The 17352-nt window shown below is 41.1% G+C and overlaps 1 protein-coding gene across 17 annotated transcripts in view; it reads left to right on the top strand.

Moving 5' to 3' along the window:
* The window catches only part of BBS9 (Bardet-Biedl syndrome 9), a 439570-nt gene that overhangs the window by 96490 nt on the left and 325728 nt on the right, over positions 1-17352 (top strand). For 15 of the 17 annotated variants that reach the window (XM_073332918.1, XM_073332919.1, XM_073332921.1 and 12 more), the window contains 5 exons: positions 664-766; positions 1759-1863; positions 4670-4684; positions 15459-15599; positions 17103-17198. In XM_073332918.1, coding sequence (XP_073189019.1) covers positions 664-766; positions 1759-1863; positions 4670-4684; positions 15459-15599; positions 17103-17198 — 460 coding nt within the window. The remainder of the gene's footprint in view (positions 1-663; positions 767-1758; positions 1864-4669; positions 4685-15458; positions 15600-17102; positions 17199-17352) is intronic. The other 2 variants (XM_073332911.1, XM_073332917.1) reach the window with 2 other exon arrangements.

Here is a 17352-nt window from a genome sequence, read left to right as displayed (position 1 = left end):
TTTATCAATACATTTTATCTGTGAACTTTACTTTGAATGATGTTAGCATGGTTGCTTGAGGTGTATATGGTTTCCCCAGACTGAATCTCCACATTACATGTAATGAAGGTGTGTTATATATGCATGTTAGGGGTAATGAAACACTGGAAAACAGCTTCTGCATGAGGAGTAGATTCTATCGTTGCCATGCCATAAAAAAAAATAAGGATTCCATGATTTGGTGCTCACTGAACATAATGGCTGCTAAACAGAGTCCTTTTGATGAAATAAAAATATAGAGTAATACCTTATTTAAATAATTGCCTAATTTTTTACTATTTATATTGACTACTGCCATTATTTTACATTGAAAAACCCAAACAAAATGGATATTTGCAAAATAGAAAACAAATCTAATGTATTGCAATTGGATAAGATAAATTAGTCTTGCGTGAATATTACCAAGGAATTTTGATAAACCATCTCACTTTTTTCTTCTCACTAGCTGTCAAGGCCTACCATTACATTTTCATGGAGTTTTCTTAGCTGCTTGTTATAGTGGAATTGTGCAAGTGCAAATCATCATTGAATGTGATAATTTTTGCTAATTATGCTGGTTTTAAAGTAATAGGTAGATTAATGTGCTGCTTGTGTGTATAAATACTTTTTTACTTTCAACTTCAGATCACACTACAGAGCAGATTGGCTGTGCAGAAAACAAAATTATCAATATGTGTACAACCTCCTTTAGCACTGACCCATGACCAGTTCATCTTTGATGATATAGGTAGATTCTTCTTTTACTGTTACAAAGTATTATAATGTATTGCTTTATCTGGAATTGTTTGAGCCTTATTCTAAGATTTACTTAGTGACCTCTAAGTAGACATGCACCAAGCTTAACTTTTGACATGATGATGATTATACTCCGTTTTAAAAAAAAGAAACGTGAGTGGCAGTCACAAAAACCCAACAGAATGTTAGATTGTGTGCAAAACCAGAAAGATAGAAAATAATGTTGAAAATAGTATACAATCATATAATGTAATGGTACATACTAATTTGCAAGCCTGTGTCCAGTACTGGTCACTCTACCTCAAAAAATATGTGGTATTGTGGTTACTGTGCCAGTACAAAGAGCTTCTGCTGAGCAACAGGAGGGGAGAGAAGGTTCAGTTATTTGTGCCCAGTCAGGCATAAGTTTCCTTCTCAGCACTGCCCACTCTGGCTTCCTTACAGCCTCTTTGAAATTCTGTCAGCTGCAGGCTGGATTGCTTTGAAAATTGCAGAGGGAGCTGCAGGCCCCAGAAAAGTGTCCTAGGGCCTGGATCTGGCTCGCGGACCATATGTTTGACAGCCCTGCCCTAAAGCATCTAACATTGGTCGCTGCTGAGACAGGATAATGGAATTGATAGATCTTTGGTCTCTTCTGGAATGCCAATTCCTATGGTCCTACTGCATGTTCCCTAAGGAACAGCGGGCTGAGGGCCCTGATGCTATGACCTCAATATAGAATTGCATTTGTATTGAGTCTATCTTATATTTGCTGCACAGAGACATTTCACAGTTGCATTTTAAGAGCGTTTTGAATTGGAGCATCTTGTTTTGCTTTTAATTATATATATTGAAGAAAAAAATTATGTGCAGATTTGATTTGAATTAGTTCAATGGAAATGTATAATATAACTTAACCTAAAAATATTTCCTTAAATATTGGAAAATGTTAGGTTTTCTTTCACTTGGCCATATTTATTTAATGTACTTTGTTATTATTTGTAGAGTCATGTGGATCTAAAGCTGTAGCCCTGTCTGTCTTTCTGAAGGGGAATTGTCCACCAGCAGAGCTGGAAGGAGATGCTGTGGCTTCCTATAGCACACCCACAGGTGAGCAACATGAGATTTCAAAGAGTTTTTTTTTCTTTTTAAAGGTTTTGATTCCCTTATGGCTCTTCTTTCTTTCTTTTTTAATTTCTTTAAAATATTTTAAAGTTAATAGTACTGTGCTGAAGAATTTGGTCTCCTTTGTTTTAGTTAATATTTTATATAGCACCATTAACTTGCCTGACCTGTTCACAGAGTTAACGATATACATTTACAACTTGGGAAACAGGCTTCCCATGTGCTGTCTCAGCAATTTGCTTCTATCCTGATCGGAGAGGGACCTCCTTTGGGTGTGAGAAGTTAATTCCCTCTTTATGACCATTCAGTCCTTGACCTCACTGCAGAGGCTGCCAACAAAAGTGACAATTACTCTCTCTGCACAGAGGAGGAGGATTAAATGGTTGCTGGGACTGATTATTCCCTCACCCTGTTTCCCTATTACTCTTTGGAATAGCATTTATGATTGATTTACTTGTTTAGAATAAATAAGAACAAAATGTGAATTGTTGAATTTTATAATGACCTAATCACCCCAGGCCATCCATAGTGACACAACAGGTCAGTTTGCTCTGACATCTATTGTCTTTGCACATCTTGCTGGCTAATCAGATGTCAAGGACAAGGAGCTAAGTTGAATGATCCATGTCATGTCAGGACTGTCTCATGTTTAACCACTACTACACACACTGTTTAATTCTCAGTCAGAACGTGTGTGTCTTAGAGAAAACTGGGTGACATTTTATACTACTGGTAAAAGTGAGTATGTGGAAATACATTGATTTATATCAGCTGAAGATTTGGCACCAAGTCTGCTTTCTCTTCTCTTTTCCTCCTTCCCCACTGGTTGCAGGAACAGAATGGAGGGCATTTCTCCCACAGGGAATCTTTGTTTCACGTGCTCGGTACTCCCCATACTACCATGTGTATGTCAGGCAGTATGGGAAGCAGCATTCCTATAATGAGTGTTTTTCTTGATCTCAGGAAGCCTAAGGACCATTGGATTCCACAAGAACCATAGCCCTCTTCAGAGGCTATGAGAAATACATCTACACAATACTAAAAAGTATTGAGGACAACATCTTTTGTTTTCCTTAAGAAATTAAACATGATGTCATCCAAGGCATTCTTCTGGCAGGCCTGGGATTTACTTTCTGAAGGACCTGAGTCTGCAAAACATTTTTGCTAGTGAACGATTAGCTATGGGATTTCCCTTCTTTGATGGGCTATTAGACCCTGAGTTAGCAAAGCATAATATATTGGTTAAGCATTAATTTGAGAATGGATCATCACTGGAGAAGATTTTCCTGTGATGGGTTGGGACAGTTCAAGGAGACATGCTGTGTTTGTGCTACCTATTTTGGCAGTTAGAAGTGCAGTTTTATTTGTAAATCTGACTATAAAAATAGCTTATTGTAACACAGATCTGTCCTCTCCAGGCTAGATTAACTGGGTGTGCAGAGGGTAGAGAGCAAAGGATGCCGCCCCATGCTCCAGATCATCTGTGCAAGCAGCAGACACAGTTCCAATTTCTGCGCTCTAGGGATGTCAGAGATTGATGGCTTCTAGTGACTGAGCATGCAGTACCTTCCTAAGAGCTCTGTCTGGGGCCATGTGGACATGTCTGCGGATAACCTTTAGCACAGAGCTATATGTAAATTGCACAGTCTGGTCTTGGGTTTCTTGAATCATACCCCCTGATTTTAGTGATGTGCATTTTTACTGCTTTTTGCTCCTATTAGCCCTGCAGAGCCAATATAACAAAGAGAGAATGAGCTGAATAGTTATTTCTTTGCATTATGTAATGAATTATTTACTTTTTAAATAGTTAATAACAATGAAAGAAAAAATACCAGGTTGACTTTCAGATATTGAGCTTGTAGGCCTTGCAGTTAGGAAACAAATACTTGTAATCTAAGAGTATATTTGACCTGAGATCTTTGAAATACAGTAATCATAGAACACTATTTAGCTATTTCATACAGAATCACTTTAGAATAGGACCACACTTGAACATGTTGTGTTTAATTGTGGAATTTGCCCAGCACAAGGAGCATAAAATAATTAAATAAAATAAATGATTTAATGGTTCAGAAGTTCTGTTGCATCTTAGGCTTGGCTAGTTCAATAGAATTGTATACAAACACACTATCCCTGTTGGAGTTTGTAGAATCAAGTCCTCAGATAGCACTTAGGTCCATGAAAAAATATTCTTTCATTGTCTCACTATATCTGAATAGGAACCTTTCACATTTTTAGGTCTTTTTCTATAAGTCTACAATATATAACTTAAACTATTGTTGTATGTAAAGTAAATACGGTTTTTAAAATGTTTAAGAAGCTTCATTTAAAATTAAATAAAAATGCAGAGCCCCCCCCCCCATACCCCCCCGACTGGTGGCCAGGACCTGGGCAGTAGGAGTGCCACTGAAAATCAGCTCACGTGCCGCCTTTGCATGCGTACCGTAGGTTGCCTACCCCTAGTCTAAATGATCCAGCATTGTGGGTCAAATTTATGGTTGGTGTAACTCTGTGGAATTCAATACAGTTGAATTTAATTTGTTTTTACTGAGTTGGATGGAGTTACACGAGGGATGAATCTGGCCTTTCCTGATTATTTTTGGTTAGAGTTATGTCTTACATATTTAGACACACTAAAAAAAACCCACTTATTGGATTTTGCCTTTAACAAGTTACATTTATTTTTTCTAAACTGTTAATTATTACTTCTCTTCTTTGTTTCCTCTTAAAATAATATCTTACATATTCTTGCTTTTTTTCTCCCTTCTTCCTGTCGCTGATTATGCGGTAGATCTCAATCCTGAAGGTGAGTGACAGAAAAGATATTAAAACTGGACAAAGTGTTATAACTGACAGCTGATTATCAATGAAGCAGATTTGGAAGTGAACTGTGAATATAAGGAGGTGACTCTTACAAGCTTTTATATCCTCCTTGGAACAATGTGCTGGCTTGGCACTGCTCTAGGGATGACTGCTGGGAATTATGGGAGAGATTGAGGCTTAGACGTAAGGGGAGAGTTATCCATAGGAAAAGTAGAATGCACCAATGATGATTTTTTAATTGACTTATTATACATTTACACCTGAATAACATTGGAATCTATAATATTAAAGTGTTTTATTCTATCTTGAGGACAGTGATGGCAAATACAATTATATTATGATTGCTTACTGTATCTTTAGCCACCTTTCACCTTACAGTGCTATCTATTGCTCGTCATCTTCAGCTGAATTTAAGCATTATTTCATTTAACCTTTCTTATTGTGAAAAAGCCTTCAGGATTTGAACTGGTGCCATGTTATCTGTGCAGAGAGTGAAACAGTAGCTCTGAGTGGTGTGAATTGCCTCCATTCATCCCAGTTCTTCTTAGAACTGTCTTATGGAAGTCTGAAAGTTGATTTCTAGATGATTAAAAATACTAGCACAAATGTTGTTCAAAATGTAGCCATGATTATGACAGGTATCATGGCTTCAAGTGGTGCCCAGCTATGAAAATGACAATACGCAGGAGGATAAAAGAGGGATAGAAAGGTAGCTAGCATCTAGGTAGGCTGAAAAAGAACAGTTCTTGAATTTTGTAGGCTCCCTGTTGTCTGGATATGTTTAAAGCATATATTAAGTCCCTGTGGGATATGCATTTATTTTGCTTATTTTATAAGAAATGTATTGGTTGTAAATTCCCCATTCACCCAAAAAAGTAAGAGAAACCCCAGTTTCTGGGAAGGAAGGAAGTCTCCAGCTGTTCGATTTTTCCATTGGAGATAGGGTTGCTTAATGGGCATATGTTTGAAGTCTTCTCCTTCTCAGCCTCTCTTTCATTACCCATCCATTTTTGAGCAGTCTGGGAGAGGTAGAGCTGAAGCTGCTGCAACTAGTGAGTAGGTAAATGAGACTGCTAGTGGCTGCCTTCCTTCTCTCTCTCTTTTGCTCCTGGTTTTGCTGAAGCAATAGAAGCACTCCAAGAAAGAGCGGCTCCAGCCTGGGGAACAGGCTGACGTGCTATGCAACCACAATTCAGCCACTGCAACACTCCCTACAAACCAGGAGGAGTAGCTGCAATGAAAATACTGGTTCATTTCCATCTATTCTGGAGAGTGAGGTCAGCTACATGGGACCCAGGATGGAGAGTAGAAGCAGGAGTATTTCAAACCATCACTGCTGCTAAGAATAGTTCTGCCTTACTGCATAGATGTGTTTATTTTAAATGTAATTTGATAGGATCAGACATCGCTTAGAAATGAAGAACCAGACCCTGCAACCTTTACTCACATGGGTAGTTTTTACTCAAGCCAATATTTCCCTCAGTTCAAGCATGAGTAAGATTGCAGAATTTTACCTGAGGATGTATTTATGGTAGGATTTTATTTGGGCTACTACAATGAGTACTGCAGTAGTTAAATTCAGCTCAGTCAGTAACAGAAAGGTCATAAATTCTTTGAATATTTAACATCCTGAACGCAGACTCAGCTATTTCTTCCACCACACAAGGTCTTTTTATAAAGGTATAATTAAGATTAATGCATTTACTTATATCTTACATGCACACAGTGTATCATATTTCAAACAAATAGTGTTTATATGATCTGCTCTGGTTACATTACCAATGAGCAATTCTGCTTTAATACATGGGGAAAAAATTTTATAGTATATGTTTTGTTATCCATTATTACTGTGTTAAAGTTACATGACATGTGCAAAGTATAACATAACAGTAGATGAGGATGGACATGGCCTATTACCAGACATAATAGAAAGGGATCAAGGCAGTTCTGGCGATCAGAGTTTGGTGTTTCTTTGGATTTCCTTGCTCCCATGTAAAATAACTCTAGCACGCCCAAAGAAGTGTTCTGGAAGAATTCTCCAATATAAATTTTATACTCTAGTTTATATATTTTTTTAGCAGCTTTTGGCTCTGCTTCCCTTTGATTCAGTGAGTTTTGGACTCTGTCTGTATATGCCAGAGATAACTGAGATTTTTTGTTTCAGAAAGTAAAGTTCTGTCATGTTTAGTTTTGATTTACATTTCCTTTGCACGTGTTGAAAAAATATTATTTATGATGAGGCAAACTGAGAACTGGAGATCCAAGAGTAATTGGCATGATACTAAAAAAAAATAAACTTGCTTTCAATATGAAAGTATTTCAAAATCTTTGTGGCAAATTCTGTTAAGTATTTCTTGTTGGCAACCCTCTGAAATGTTTCAAGATTTAATATCAAGACTTTTGTATTATGTCATTATTGAGAGAAACAAAAAGATTTTTCGCTAATTTTTCTAGTAGATTGTGGAGAGATTTGTAAGAAAGTTATGTGAAGTTTGTTCAAGTCAGCATTTTGAAAATTCACAAGTTGATTGAGAAGCAAGTGTCCTGAAACCCTGGAATGCCCCAGTTTTTAAGGCTTGTCTCCGTGTCCCTGACAGTTTTTATGTAAACAAGTTTTATTGTGATTTTTATAAAGTGCTGGAGGCACTACCAGCCAGCGGCTCTAGTAAAGTTAACAGGCCAGCTGAATGCATGTGTGTCTGTTACTTGGCCTTGATACCTAACCCGATTTTCAAAGCCTACCAGTGATCTTGCTTCTGCACAAGTCCATGAAGCAGCCCTTCCTTGCATGTAGAAGCAAATCATTGGTAGCAAGAAAAAGAGGTGAGATGGAGGGGGATTGTTTGGCTGAGGAGAGGAAGGTTGAGCTCCTTTTTCTTTTATTACCTTCCATGCATGCTTCCCTGATGACTATCATAAATGTCACTTTCTTGCCTTCACATCTTTTCTGTTCCCACCCCAGCCATGAAAGGGGTCTTAGTTTATTCCCTCTGAAAATCTGGTCATGCTAAACGTTTAGGCTAAATTAAGACCTGACCAACTAATTGTCTGGAATGGGTTTTGGAGATCAGGGGACTTCAAGAGAGAATGGGTGATGTTACTGTGAAGCTGATACCGGTATCCGTATGGTAGACCTTTTTGCATACACAGGCTTTCCCCACATGAAAAAACAAAGATTCCCCTGATGGATGTTTTGGCAAAGGAAAGTGGCAGCTGCCTGCTCATTAGACCAAGGGCTTCCCATTTTATAGCTTCTAGGACTTCCATCATATATTATATATTCTATTCTATTATAGCTAAGATCAAGTGTTCTATTTCAGACTTGTTACCAATTTCAAAAGCATTGAGTCTTGGTTTACATTTGTGCATATTCTTGACAATTTCTGATTTGCATTTGAAAATAAATTAAAAGAAATCATATCTATTAAGAAAAATGTGTATTACTGTTATGTAGTATAATTTTTCTCCCATTGTCGCGGAGTCCCAATAATGCCAAATGTAATTTTTCAGCAGTATGTTTCTAGTCAAAGATTTTAGCCAGTTCTGTCCATCTCTGCTTCTTTACTACGTTACCAAATGAAAGATAAACTTTAATACGCATTTGAATAATAACTCAGTATTGAAGCTGAATCAAAAGTGACTTGCCAGTTTCTTCAGTGCCACCATTCATTTAATGAATGGTTACCAACAGGAACTCAGTGTTAATTGAATGTCAATTTTAATTAAAATGCAATAGCTTCCATTGTTGTTTGCAGTGTTGTTGTAGCTCTGTTGGTCCCAGGATATTATAGAGACATAGTGGGTTAGGTAATATCTTTTACTGGACTAACTTCTGTTGATGAAAGAGACAAACTTTCAAGCTACAAAGAGCTACACAGGCCAACCAGTCTTCTTCATGCTTCCCAACATATACAAACAATGGCTGCCTCTGTGAGTCATTAAAGCATGTAAGGACATGTGATATATTCATGTGACTCAGGACTCCATCTTAGTCCAATAACTTTCCACAGACAGAGACTGTGGACTTCGTTTGAGTAAAATCCATACATATGGCAGAGGATATGAAAAGGGACAGCTCCATTTTGTCTTCATTTAGTGCTTCATTTCTCTGGACTGGTTTTCTAATAAGGAAGCTCTAAACAAGGACTGATGACCCCCCCCCCCAATCTGTTTGCGTGATTCCAGATTATCACTGCTACAAACCTGATATCACTTGTGTATACATGATCTGTTAACCATTTATAACTCTCTTCTTAGTTTCCTTAATTAATAAACCTTTAGTTTTTACTTACTAAGGGATTGGCATCAGCATGATTATTGGGGAAAATCTGAATTACATATTTACCTGGCTACGTGGCTAGTCTCTTAGGATTGGAAGGACCCTCTAACTGATTAAATTGGTTTTCAGTAACCACTCATCATAAAGTCTAGTGTCTGGGTGGTGAACCAAAGTTTGGAATGCCTAAGCAGCCTGTATTTTTGATGTCTTGCTAACCAAAAATGTGGTAATCCAGAAGTTCACTTTTGTTACTGGCTTGGTATAATCTAATGATAGAATAACCACCAGTTTGGGTGTGAATCTACCCCATTTCTCAGCAGTCTGTCCTGAATTTGGCATCCTCAGCTGTGACCCACTGAGGCACGGTGACACCTATACTCTGATCTCTGTCATAATGATGGCATCACTGCCTGCCTCAAATATCTACAAGATAATGGACAATACTCAGATATCCACCCAAAGCATATTGCCAAACTCACCCATTTCATCCTCACCCATAACAATTGTACATTCCATAACAAACACTTTGTCCAAATCATGGGAACAGTCGTGGGTACTAGAATGGCTCCTCATATGCCAAACTCTACCTGGGCCACATTGAAGAAGAATTTCTGGACAAATGCACCACAAAACTAATGATATAACTGAGCTATATCAATGATATTTTCTTCCTCTGGACAGATGACCCAAAGTACCTCATAGATTTCCACTAGAAGTTCACCAAGCACCACCAATCTATCAGATTTTCTCTAGAACACTGCAACACGAGCACCAAGTTCCTGGATACCACAATCAGCTTCAATGATGGAACTTATATACAATAAACACCATACCAACCTTCACAGATCCAGTAACCACCTCAAACACACCAAGAAATCTATTATCTACAGCCAGGCACTTAGATACACAGAATATGCTTTGAGGAGAAAGTCCTGGATCCATACCGTAACACACTTAAAACCATCTTGTAGCAAAGAGGCATGGATGCCCTTGGAGATTGACAGTGAGAGATGGCCGGATGCCCCCTGGTGGGTGGAACCAGGAAGGACACGCTCACCACACCAGAAGCAGAGGGGACAGGAACAGGAGGTATAAAAAGCGGGTCCCATAGCTCAGTTGAGCAGCATCTGCCAAAGGAGACAGATGTGTTCTCCCCACTGCTGATGCAGGAGTTCACAGAAGACTTCAGTTAGCCTGAGGACTCGCCCAAGCTGCCAGACCCAACCAATGCTGAGGAGCTGTTGGGGTTGCCACTGGCGGAGTACCCCGAGTACAATACTGGGGTGCCACCTCCTGGATCATTGCAGTGGAACTCCTAAAGATCTTTGCCCGGGTGGGCATGCTCCGTGACATCCTCACGGACCAGGGCACAAACTTCACATCCCAACTCCTCTGAGAGGTCTGGAGCCTCTTGAGGATCAAAAGACTCCAGACATCCGTATACCATCCACAGATGGATGGTTTGGTTGAGCAGTTCAACCGAACATTAAAGAGAATGCTCTGGAAATTCCCCCAGAAGAACTTCGCCAATGGGACCAACTTCTTCCTCCCCTGTTGATCGCCGTTTTGGAGGTGCCACAGGCTTCCACTAAATTTTCTCCATTCGAGCTGTTATATGGCCACCAGCTGCGGGGATTGCTGGATTTCACAAGGGAGACGTGGGAGCAGACCCCATCCTGAGCCCAGGGCATACGCCAATATGTACTGCAGCTCTATGAATGCCTGGCTCATGTAGGGGCCCTCATGAAGGAGAACCTCTGAGCTTCCCAAGGAGTCCAGGTGAGAGAATATGATCAGAGCACACGTGTGCGGACCTTCAAACCAGGAGACTGAGTCCTTGTTACTGCTCCCCTCAGAGGAGTCAAAACTGCTAGCATACTGGCAGGGTCTGTATGAGATCATCCGCCAGATGGGCCCCGTCAACTACAAGGTCCAACAGCCTGACCGGAAAAAGGAAGTGCCTGATTTACCATGTTAATCTTCTGAAACCCTGGTGCGAAAGGGAAGGGCTGTTAATAATCCTGTCGTCCCCCCCCCTGAACCCGAACTGGGGCCACAGGCCCCCATGGGAACAGGACCTGAGATGTTCAGGGATACATTCTCAGAGGACCAGCTAAAGCAGGCCAGATGTCTTACTGAGGCTTTTCCTAGGACTTTTACTGCTGTGCTGGGAGAGACCACCCAGATCCACCATATCATCTACACCAAACCCAGAGAAGTTGTCTGTGGAACGACCTGACCACTCCTGTGCCACATGCGGGTCATAGTAGAACAGGAGGTCTAAGTTATGTTGGTCATAGAACGGTCCCCTAGTGAGTGGCGGAGCCCTATCGTGCTCGTCCCTAAACCGGACGGGACCCGTTGGTTGTGTGTAGACTTCTGGAGGGTTAATGCAATTTCTTGATTTGATGCCTACCCAATGCTATGGGTAGACGAGCTCCTTGGCCTCCTGGGGGAGGCATAGTATGTTACTAACCTTGATTTAATGACGCGATATTGGCAGATCCCACTGGACAAACTTTCCACTGGAGCCCAGCTCAAAGGAAAAGACAGCCTTCGCCACCCCCAGTGGACTCTACCAGTTTACCAAGATGCCCTTTGGTTTGCACATAGAACCATAGAATATCAGAGTTGGAAGAGACCTCAGGAAGTCATCTAGTCCAACCCCCTGCTCAAAGCAGGACCAATCCCCAGTTTTTGCCCCAGATCCCTAAATGGCCCCCTCGAGGATTGAACTCACAACCCTGGGTTTAGTAGGCCAATGCCCAAACCACTGAGCTATCCCTCCCCCCCAAAATAAAAAAAATATGCCTCCTGCAATGTTCCAGCACTTAATGGACCATCTGCTGCAACTCCACGGTGAGTATGATGCAGTTTACCTGGATGACATGGTCAAATACAGTCACCACTGGGATGACCACCTGAATCAGGTGGCGGCTGTCTTGAGGACTCTCTGTGGGGCAGGTCCCAAGAAATGCCAGGTGGTAGGAAACAACTTACCAAGGATACACCTTGGGGTGAGGCAAGCTGCACCCCCCTACTCAGAAAAATCCAGACGATCCAGGATCACTCAGCCTCAACCGCTATGAAACAGGTCTGGCAGTTCCTGGGACTAGTGGGGTACTATCAGCGCTTCATCCCAGACTTTGCAACCATTGCTGCTCCCTTCACTGGGCTGCTTACCAAAGACCAGCCACTGTGGGTGCGGTGGAACTCTGACTGCAAGGTAGCCTGTCAGGCTCTGAAAGACCATCTATGCAGAGAGCCCATACTATATCGCCCTGATTTTACATGCTGGTTCATCATTCAAACCGATGCTTCAGCAGTGGGAGTAAGGGCTGTCCTCTTGCAGGACATTGATGGTGAAGAGCACTTGGTAGTATACATCAGCTGTAAGCTGTTCCCGTGGGAGCAGAACTACTCAGTAATTGAGAAAGAGGCTCTACTTGTCAAATGGGCCTTAGAAGCGCTTTACCACTACCTCCTTGAGAGCCCCTTTATGGTAGTGACAGACCACGTGCTGCTGAAATGGCTCCAGCAGATGAAAGATACCAACACCCGGCTGATGCGCTGGTACCTGACTCTATATCCATTCGCCTTTACCATTCAACATTGAACCAGTAAGGAGCACACCAATCCAGACACGTTGTCACGACTGAGGGAAGGGGACCTGACCAGCCCTGGAGACTGGGAGCTGGGTTTGAGGGATGTGAGTATAGCAAAGAGACATGGCTGCCCACCGAGATTGACAGTGAGGTACGGCCAGATGCCCCTGGTGGGCAGAACCAGGAAGGCCACGCTTACCACACCAGAAGCAGAGGGAACAGGAAGTATAAAAGGTGGGTCCCATAGCTCAGTTGAGGAGCATCTGCCAAAGAAGACAGATGTGTTCTCCCCACTGCTGATGCAGGAGCTCGCAGAAGTCTTCAGTTAGCCTGAGGACTCGCCTAAGCTGCCAGACCCAACCAATGCTGAGGAGCTCTTGGGGTTGCCACTGATGGTGTAGCCTGAGGAGACACATGACTCTGACTGCACCGAGGTACCAAAGCTAGAGAGAGTAGGAAGTAGCCCAGGGAAACTAGACAACAGTCTGGTAAAGTGCAGGCCTGTTACAAGGTCAGCGGGCGGATCCCCGCTGATCTAGTGGCGGACCACTTTGCCACTGTTAGGGCCCTGGGCTGGGATGCAGTGGAGTTGAGTGGGCCTGCGTCCCCCTTTCCCCTGGGGTAGCAGCTTCCCCAGCTTCAGCCAGAAGGCCTGTAAGAGTCTACTGTCCGCTGAGCTAGGATGCTAGACTGTGTGGGGTGCTCACCCCTTGCCAGCGCCCCCTAGACTGTGTGTGGCGCTCATGCCTGCTTGAAGACTGGGCTCCTATACTCTTACCTGCTCTACCCTGCTTGAGGGTTGGAGCTCTAGACCAGTGGTCTCCAAACTTTTTGGCTCTCACACCCCCAGGGTGACTTGCCGCAGGCGCGCTGCCGACGGAAGAAGACCGGAAGACCCGCCGCAGGGGAACACCAGCTGTGGATGTGCAGAGCAGCTGCCAAAAAAAAAAACCTGCTACGTGCCGTCCGGCGGCACTACTGCTGCTGCGCACCCCCTGGGATCATTGCACCCCAGTGTGGAGACCGCTGCTCTAGACTGCTTGGTGCCATGCCCTGCCTAAGGGCCTGGGCCCCTGAACTGTTCACTGCTCTACTGTGCCTGTGGGTTAATTTCCCCCTTGTACAGACTGCCATTCTAGGTGCATGAGAGCAAAGAGGTGTGGCTGCCATCGGAGATTCACGGTAAGGGACTGCCACTCACACCTACACACCTTTACCAAATAAGGATACTCTATGAGATAAGTAGATTGCATTATGGAATGGGTTACCCAAATACCCTGGGAAACTGCTTCAATACAGGGGAAAAAATACTGATTGCACATGTCATCTGTAACCCCGCACTGAAACCCATACATGGCATCACCAAGCAATTACAACCTGTACTCAATGGGAATCACATCCTGAAAAAAATCTTTCCTGAACTCTCTCTCTCTCCTATCTTTCAAACAACCCCAGAATCTTGCCAACTTCATCAGAAGCAAGCTACCCACAGACCAGGGCCCCCTATCAACTCCAAGTGCCACCAGCTCCTGCCATAACAGATGCAAAACCTGTATATGTATCTCCACTGCTATGATAATGAATACTTCCCATGCCACATGTTTCAAGATCCATCAGTCCTACACATGGCTATCACAACATGTGGTGTATCTCATCCAGTGAACTAAATGCCCCAATAACAACTAGGTGGATGAAACCAGACAATCACTATGCTTTCAAATGAACTCCCACAGAAAAATGACTGCAGAGGTGTTCACCTTCAATGGTCTCTCACAATATGTGTTAACTGCTTATGCTAAACAATTGGTTCCACCTTGTATTTAGCTGTGTTACTCAGAGTACCTTTCCCAGCCCTGAAGAAGAGCTCTGTGGAGTTCGAAAGCTTGACTCTTTCATCCACAGAAGTTGGCCAAGTAAAAGATATTACCCACCAACCTTGTCTCTTTAATTTTAATTAAGAATTTTATTTTCAAATCGATTGTATAACTCACTGATGTTGAGATGCGAAGTTTTAGGATGAGGAAAGTGGATGCAGCATTCTTTTACACTGGTTTAGCCAAATGTAGTATAGCATGGTATGCAGTAATAATTTGTAATGTCTTATTGCTTATTCTGCAGCTCATTGTAGTTATAGTTGTAGCATGCTTAAAGTTGACATTTAATTTAAGTATAAATGTCTGTTTTTGTTAGAAATTGCACCCAGCCCTTCATAAGCAAAAATCAAAAGTTATCTTTTCAATGTGCTGCCTTCTTTCTTATATATTCTATCAAAGGTTAGACAAATGTTAACATCTACTGGACAGTATTTTATTAAGCCAAAACTTGTTGCCATTTGATGGAGGACAGATTTTGTTTAATGGTATGACAAATAAACAAGCATGTACATTCTGAAAAAGTGTGTAGTTGTCATGATAATTGAGAGGAGTGCATAATACATTGCTGCTGTATCCATACACTCCATTCAACACATGAGGCATATGCCGTACAACTCGCAGTCATATTAAAGTGGAATTATTTGGCTGAAGGTCTGTACAAATGTATAATATTCTTTAGTGCTACATAGTCACTATGAATACAGATATACAGCTTTAATTGATTTGGTTAATACTATTTTCATGGAGTCTGAAACCAAAACATTCAGTTTTAATTTGTCATTACAAGAGTGTTTTTCATCGTTAGTTTTAAAACCGTGTTTAGGTTGAAAATTAAGCTTAATCCAAACGTTTGCATGGCTTGACCATTTTGTTTTAATGAGTTCCTGATCTACACTAAAAATATATATAGCTTTTTGATAAACAATGTCATGAAATGTCTTGCCCTCAGAATACAGATATTGTCACTGTCAATGCAAACGATCTGTCCTGTCATTTCAGGAATACCAAGAGTTGCTCAGTGCAAATTTAGACTACCCTTGCGGTTAATTTGCTTTCCAGCTCAACCTTCAAAAACAGCAAACCACAAACTAACTATTGATACCAATAAACCTCCTGTCAGTCTTGTGAACCTTTTTCCAGGTAGGACTTTTGATGGTGATGTGTCTGTAACATAAGAAATGTTAGGAATTCAGATCGGAATTTTTCACCATGAAGTAATGATAGGGTAATTATAAGATAATTGCCAAATGATAAATACAAAGCTGAATATTTTTGTTTGGCTTTAGTTTTCAAAGGTATGATATGTATTATCAGGATATCAATGTAGGGCTTTAAATTTTGTTAAAATATTATAATAATTATTATGGTTTACTGCATGGAAACCAACATATCAAAATGCTTCATTTGTGACTGTGATGTTGCATTACTTCAAGTTTGAATATTTTCCCTTTTATTTATATGCAATATAATGTACGTATTGATTTTCAAATGTATTTAAGCTTCAGGTAAGTAATTCTATAAAGACTTGCTTTTCTGGGTTTTTGTGACTTCTGCGTTTAGGTTTCAGTATAGGTTCCAGTGTTACCTGAAAGCTTTGAAAATTTTTCCCTGTTATGAGTTTCTGTTTCATAGATATTTTTTAAAATAGTGCATTTTATTTTATAATTTTGCAATTCACATCAATATTTTATTGATCAAATTGAAAAATGTAATAAGACTGTTTTTAAAAAGAGAAGTCTACATAGAGCAACATTTACAATTTGTCCAAAGTCCCAAAAACAATTTGTACTGGTTCAGAACAACACCTGTAATTACAGTATTTAATTAAAACTTATGTTGCAGACTTGTGGCCAAAAGGGTGCATCAAATTGTGTAGCTTTAAATTCATCTTGTTTTTACAGTGGCTGAATAAGGAGCTGACTAGATCCTCTTGTGATCTATGAGGAAACTGGGTTTGTGTGGGTTCATTAATGCATATTGGCTATTGTCTCCTCTCCTCTTTCTGATTTTTTTGCGATTATGGTGGAGTTATGTAATACCCTTGTTCCAGCCCTTTTAAGACCCGATGTGCCTTACAGTGCACTTCACATAGTAGTAAAATTGCATAGTGGCTAATTTAACAAGGTAGATAGTTAAGAATGACTACGTACTGAAAGATGAGACTGAACTCTTAAAATCTAAAGGTCTTTTTCCAATAGGTTATACAGTTGTGGGGCTCATCTGTGAAATTTCCACAGAACTTTGAATAGAGGGCAGTGTGGAATTGCATCTCCCCACGGGGAGCATTCTGGGGCTGCAGGCGATTCACCCTGTACTATCTTAGGGGATGTTGCAGATTGAAACAGTGCCCTGGTCATGTTCTGTGGGCTGGTGCATTGGAAGAAGCGGTCATGGCCATGCTTCATCTCTGCTCCTTTCTGGATTATTTACTTCCTGAAGGCGGCATGGACCAAGCAATCTCTGCTCACAGGGATGGCTGCTGTTCTCTGCCTTTGTGTGGCTCCCTTCGTATGCAGATCTCCCTCACATATGTTACCTGTGCAAATACAGTTGAGCCTTTAATGTGGATCAGAAGTTTGCTGCAATCTTTTATTGAATTATAGCAAGATACTTATGTAGTTCATTTTGAATTTTCTCTTGTAGACTTTTCTGATCAGTCTGATGAAGATCAGGTAAATGTTCTGGGATTCCAGTTCTTAACTGGTTCTAGAATCACTCTTCTTGCTTCAAAAACCTCACGTAAGTAGTATTGGAAATAATTGAATTATGGATTAAGATAAGATTATGGGCCAGATCATAAACTGGTGTGTGTTGACGTAGCTCCATTGAGGTCAATGGTGCTATGCCAATTTCAACGAGCTAAGGATCTGCCCACATGTAGTATACTAGTTGC

The sequence above is a fragment of the Lepidochelys kempii genome, chromosome 2, assembly GCF_965140265.1.
Source record: "Lepidochelys kempii isolate rLepKem1 chromosome 2, rLepKem1.hap2, whole genome shotgun sequence".
Classification (NCBI taxonomy): Eukaryota; Metazoa; Chordata; order Testudines; family Cheloniidae; genus Lepidochelys; species Lepidochelys kempii.
Note: the sequence above shows the minus strand (reverse complement) of the source record. Positions and strands in the feature narration are given on the sequence as shown.